Source organism: Protopterus annectens, chromosome 1.part1 (assembly GCF_019279795.1).
Source record: "Protopterus annectens isolate FY-2018-M chromosome 1.part1, PAN1.0, whole genome shotgun sequence".
In the NCBI taxonomy this organism is placed as follows: Eukaryota; Metazoa; Chordata; order Ceratodontiformes; family Protopteridae; genus Protopterus; species Protopterus annectens.
The window spans coordinates 349,481,737-349,487,736 of record NC_056726.1 but is presented as its reverse complement, the minus strand read 5'-3'; the positions used below and the strand labels follow the sequence as shown (position 1 = coordinate 349,487,736).

General features: G+C 38.0%; 1 protein-coding gene across 1 annotated transcript in view; it reads right to left on the bottom strand.

The window, feature by feature from the left end:
- Nucleotides 1-703: 703 nt before the first annotated feature.
- Nucleotides 704-6,000, bottom strand: part of LOC122804974 (aflatoxin B1 aldehyde reductase member 4-like) — a 306,195-nt gene continuing 300,898 nt past the window's right edge. The window contains exon 7 of the mRNA XM_044075223.1: nucleotides 704-1,100. Within this exon, the coding sequence (XP_043931158.1) occupies nucleotides 939-1,100 (162 nt within the window). The 3' untranslated portion in view covers nucleotides 704-938. The remainder of the gene's footprint in view (nucleotides 1,101-6,000) is intronic.

Below are 6,000 nucleotides of genomic sequence, written 5' to 3'. Positions count from 1 at the left end.
AAACAGGAGACTTCAAACAGCTTGTAGCAGATGTTGATAAGCACCATGAACAAGAAGCCGTTGACATGGAGGATGAAGATGATTAGCAATGGTCTGATGCCAGTCTAGCCTTAAAAAGTGACTGGACAGTACTTTGCTGAAAAACAGGCCTAGTTCAAAAAAATGAACAAAGATGGAACTTGGAGGAGATTGGGTCCAGCAGGAGTTCATATATTGAAAATGGAGTACAAAAAAAAGCATACAAGGTTTTTCCATTGCAGATACTAAAATCCTTTGGTATAAAGTGTTTGTGCTTTGAAGCATTTATGGAGCTGGTACCCGATTTAGACCTTTCCTACCTCAACTGTCCTGTTAATGTTTGACTATCTGAGTGGGTAGAGCAGCATATCCCTCATGTAAGCTCAGTCTCAACCTCAGCCATGCTGAAGTAACCTGTACCAGCAGAGGTAAAAGTAAATGCATACCATATATTTTCCCTGTTGCTGCAGATGTTTCACCATAGAAAGTAAACCTGGCAGTACTGAGAATGTATGTGATGTTCTCACTGTGGTGGATACCAAGTGGAAGTCTAGCACCAGTATACAGCTGGAGTCAATGTTTGAGGAATGCAGTCCATACCATTTCCCACGGTATGATTAAATGCTGGACACTTCTGATAGAAATTGTATATATTCAAAACAATAAATGCTCACAAACATTTGAATTGTTAATAAAAAATTATATATTTGGTAATCTGTATTTTATATTTTTTTCAAATTTAAAGTGCATAGAGCTTTACAATGACTCCATGAATAAGTATTAGTGTCAATTACATTTTTAGAAAGGAGCAAGCAGTCCCCCTTTCACAATTAATCTTTGTGGTAATAGGTTGTTATTCATTTCACTTTGATCCTGAAAAAGGCTCGTTTCAGTTGGCAATTGAGTGAGTGAGCTTGATGCTAGCGAAAATAATTTGGGCAGTCATGTGCTACCACATGCCATGCTTCATCAAAGGCTTCAACTACTTTGGGATGAAGTGGACCTTCTTCAGTGGCTGCAAGATTCTGTTGAAGCTGTTCCAAGCTGGAAACTCCAATGATCACACTATCTCCAACTTCACCCTGCACAGAAAAGAAAGCACCTTATTGGTTTTGGAATTAAAAGCACTGCAACAGTAGGTATGCCTTACATAGTACCATTTAAAAAAAAAAAAAAAAAAATTATTAAATTACTGAAAATGCACAGCCAGTGGAGTTGCACTACTAGAGCCTGCTTGCAGTTAAATCAACTTGGACATTACTAACTCCCTGCAGGCGCAGCACAGGAACACAAAACTAGTAATTGTAGTTATAGTATTTGTTGGACTGTCTACCCCTCCTAATTTTGTTTTTCGAATAAAACTGCCATAAAAAAGAAGTTTAGTATGACCATCTAAGAAAGGCTATGGGGTCAATAGCTACAAAAATCTTTACCAGAGTTCATCAAAGAGATTTGAAAGATTCCAATTTGGTGTCATATATGCACTTGGTGATATGCATTTGTCTTACAGAAGACAAGCTCACTTGCCCCAAAGCTCACCATTTCATCCCTAGCCACTACCAAACAAAGAAATCATGTAGACTAGGCAACTGTACTTCAGTGTACGAATACCTGAGGGGAGTGTAAACTTCGGCATACTTCCCACCCCTTCAATGGGTTGTATTCTATTGGTTGGTTGAGCTTATTCAATGAAAAAATTCTCTTCAGGGGTCACTTGGGCTCAATGTCTGGTTAAGTGACTTGTTCAGAGTAACAGCAGCTAAAGAAGTTGGACACAAGCAAACCCTGTACACTGGGCTCAGGAAGCAGCTCATAAACAGCTTTAGTCATCTGTTTAACTACCAGATTATTCCTTGTATTGTAAACTTAATTCCCAACCCTTCATGCTATTATTTCTTTCTACAATTATAGACTGTGGAATGTCTGAGTGAGGTTAAGGAGGGAGCAGCTAACTGAGATCAAGTACCATGGCATTTTGTTCACAAGTGAGTAAAGGGTACTCACAGCGAAAAAGACTAGAGCATTAGTACTACTTCAGGCACTGTACAGAATGGTGGGGAGCAAGAGTTTGTCCTGCTGCTTACAGCTCTGTCTACCTTTCCATCTTTGCCTATGCCCATGAGTTTTGGGTAGGAATAGACAAGATGGCAAACAGAAATGATCTTTCATAAAAGGGGTGTTAGCTAGGCGTGCTCTGTGTAATCAAGTACATTTTTCTGATCAGAAACACTATGGATTAAACGCAATGTTGAATGCACTAAACTTGTGTCCAATGTTTAGAGCTTCACAAATTATGCTTATGTGATAGGAATATGCCTTTAAAATAGTCTTTTATAGTTTAAGTTGGGAAATTAAGATAATGGGTCCCTTTTTTGAAATTTAGCTTGGCAATGTTTTGCATGTAGAGTACATTTTTAAAAGATAAATGGGTAGTGGGGGCAGCAAGATTGGGTTAGAGTACAAAATACACATTTTAACAGCTGGGCTTGCTGGCCTAAGATGGCTGCACACTGAACAATAGCTTGATATTGGCTCTCCCAATGTGAACCAAAATGGTAAGCCAGTACCTTTTAGTAAAAATTCAATTATTGGTTAAGTACACTATCTGGATGCAGATAAAGAAAAAACTTAGCATGATTTTCTTTCAGGCTGTCTAAAATGTAGAGAGAACAGATTGGGAAGAATCCTGTAGCTGTTAATCAAAAAGCAGTTCAAACTCCAGCTTTGGTGCAAGAGAGATTTTTCTTCTAAATTACTAAAAGAAAAGTCAGATGTGCTCAGAGCCAAACACTGAAGGAGTACATTAACTCAAATAAAAGGCTGGAAAAAAATGGAAGCAGCTTTTAAACAGCTCTTCCGATGTAGTGATAAGAATGCAAAGGTCACAGGCTGAAATTAAGAAAAGGTTAGCAGAGTATGAGACTGAAGAAAAATACAAAGCTCGGTTCAATAAGTCTTCTCACTTTAATACAACTTGGTGCTTCCATCCCATAAATGTGGGGGCTTCAGAGAAAACCACATACTGTTAAACCATACAATAAGGATTCAGTAGAAATAAAAAACTTGTACATTAAATGTTAAATACTAATCAGTAATTTAATTCTCATCGGATGGTTTGCTTTATAAAAATGTGACTGGTTTACTCTGAGGTACCCCATTTACTAGACAGAAATGACAAATTGTATTAAGTGAGAGTTTTGTATTTTTTGAGTGGTTCAAGTATTAGACTGTTCAGGAAGGCCATTTAAAAAAATGGTAGTTAACTGACCCAGCATGCAGAGAAAACATGAGATTTTCTGCTGTAGCAGAGAAACTGGAAGGAACAGACTATTAATAAAGGTTCATAAGCAAGTACTAGCTTAGCAGTCTATGTAGGCCAATTTCCCTTTTTGTGCTCAAAATAACCTATCCCATTTGGTTCTAGATTAGCATTGCCCATCTCATGGTCAATAATTATAGAACATCCCTAATCAAAATAACTGGGAATCATACCATAGATAATTTGAGGGGACCCAAGCATGGAATAAACCATTTAGGAGCCACCTCTGTCATTATTAGTTCAGGGGGCAATCTTGGGGTAAATTTTCTGTTTCCCATCTGCGGATCTAAGTTGCTCTCAACTATGCACAGGGATGAACTTTGTTTATGGGGATGGAAAGTATTCCACAGCAGCTGTATCATCATTGGGATATACCTGCCCCCACCAACCATTCTTTTGATGTTGCAGAAGTAAAGAACCGTAGACTGGACCAAGTATCTGATTTGCCGATCTGCAGTAAATCCATCAGTAATGGGTTGGGGGGATCTTGTATGCCACACACAGGTCATCTTTCAGCAGCGAGTATGACAGCGATCTGAGTTGGTCCAAGTTGGACATGTTTAGGCCTTGCATCCTTTTAGAAAGATAACTGTGTGTATTTTATTAAAGCACAAACAAGTAACAGGACTGGTATTCCATAGCTGGATTTGTCAACTAAAAAGGGCACAGTGTGTACCCCCAGTCCTGCCCATGAGAAAGCAGCCACAACCCATATTGGTAAAGATGCATTCATACCAGCAGCAAGTTGATAGTGACAAAACTGTGCCCAAAAGGCAAAGTATTACAAATTGAAAACTGTTGTGGAAAATGTTCACTGTGCGGCAGCCAGCAGAGAAATTTATCCCAGCAATGACAGGATGTCGAGAGGCAGGTGTGCAATTCACTCTGCTGTAGCCAGCTGTCTTCAGAATACACTCCCCAGGGGGATCAAAGTAAAAAAGTAATATTTTGATGCAAAATTGGCTAAGGGAGGGGGATAAGTTTGTCCAACAAGGAGCGAGTCAAAAAGAAAGGGACTCTGCTTCTCATTCTAATGGTAATGCTCAGAGAAACTTTCCTTCGCATTCTAATGGTAATGCTCTGAGTGACTTTGCCAGTGAAACCTTTTACAATGTTCTAAAGAAAAATGCTTGAGCCACAAAAAAAAAAAAAAAAAAGAACCTGGAGTACCTTGGACTTGAACCAGAGTTGGTGTTGCGAAATGCAGATAAACAGGAAGACCACCTGCAAAACTGAAATTAGTAAATAAATGAAAGAAAGTATAAAATATGAAACTTTTGCTGATTGTTAAACTTGTTAGGGGGCTTAACGGGTATCAAATTTATTAAATATAAAACGTTTGCTGATTTTGTTAAAACTTATTAGGGGGGGTTAAAAGGTATCTGCCCCGTTTTATGTTAATGTTTGGAAGAACACCAAAAAGGGAAAGGTAACAAAGTAAAATATTTTTTGCCAACAGTATTCGTATAAAAACATTTTGATTACAAATAGCATGTTATACAGTAAGGCATTTTCAGTGACTGGTATCTATCACATTCAACACTCCAAAGTAAATTTGCATTTGTTTTTTTTTTTTTTTTAGTTAAGAAATGTAGGCATTGTAATGTAAGAGAAGGATGGACAAAAGCACACTAAGTCATTGGGTTGTTGGGGTGTAAAAGTGCAAAGGTTACAACAGATGTAGAACTGATTTTTTTTTTTTTTTTTTTTAAACACATTTGCGCAAGTAAATGACTGGATTAGGGCTCTTGGCTTAATGTAATGACTTTTTATGAACACAAGTGGGTTTTAAAAATGAGACAGTGTAACGAATAATATAAGGATGTTCAGTGCCAGTTGAGAAGCCTGCAGCTGAATATTTTGTTATGCTTCCCTGGAAACAAGCTGGCTGAAGGCAATAAACAGAGGGCATTTACTGAGAGAAACATAAAAAATAAAAGGCACAAGGGCAAGCCATAGCAGTTTTTCTGCTAATGAAATACTTTAATGCAGTTGCTAAAAGTGCATAATTTAGTTTTGTTTAAAGGTAGCCAAGTGCACTTTTTCTTACGGATAAAAGTTTTGTTTTCTGAAACCTTACAAGTTTTCACATCTGGGATGGGACTAAAGACAAGAAAAGACAGCATTTAGGTGGAGCAGTCAGTTTCCTCAGGAAAAGAATACAGGGTGTAAATATATCATACATGGACCGTCTCAAAGCCCTGTCCTTGCAACCCTATACAGACTACCAGGGGCAATCTATACATAACCTAAAAGACATTCTTTCTCCAAGCCTGCTGTTATGTGTTTGCTAGACATTTGCAAAACAAATAGCACTGGAATTGTTTTATTGAGGGATCTAACCTTAGTATTACAAACATAACATGAAGTGACAGGTATGAGTCTCCGATTACCCCTTGAAAGACTCCCCATTAAGGCACAGGCATATGCTAAAGCCATTCTTGTCCATGGGTATTGATGATTGAGGCATAAAAGGCTAAGCTTAAAAAGGCTCTAGGGCCACTAGCCTAGTAACTATGAAGCAGAAGCACAGACTGTAACATGCATCTTAGCATGGATAACCTTAATTTTAAGTTATGCCTGTGGGAATAGCTTGTCAGTTTAGGACAGTTCTTATTAGAAACTTCAAAACTATGTACATCTTCAAATAAGGCTTTCATTAA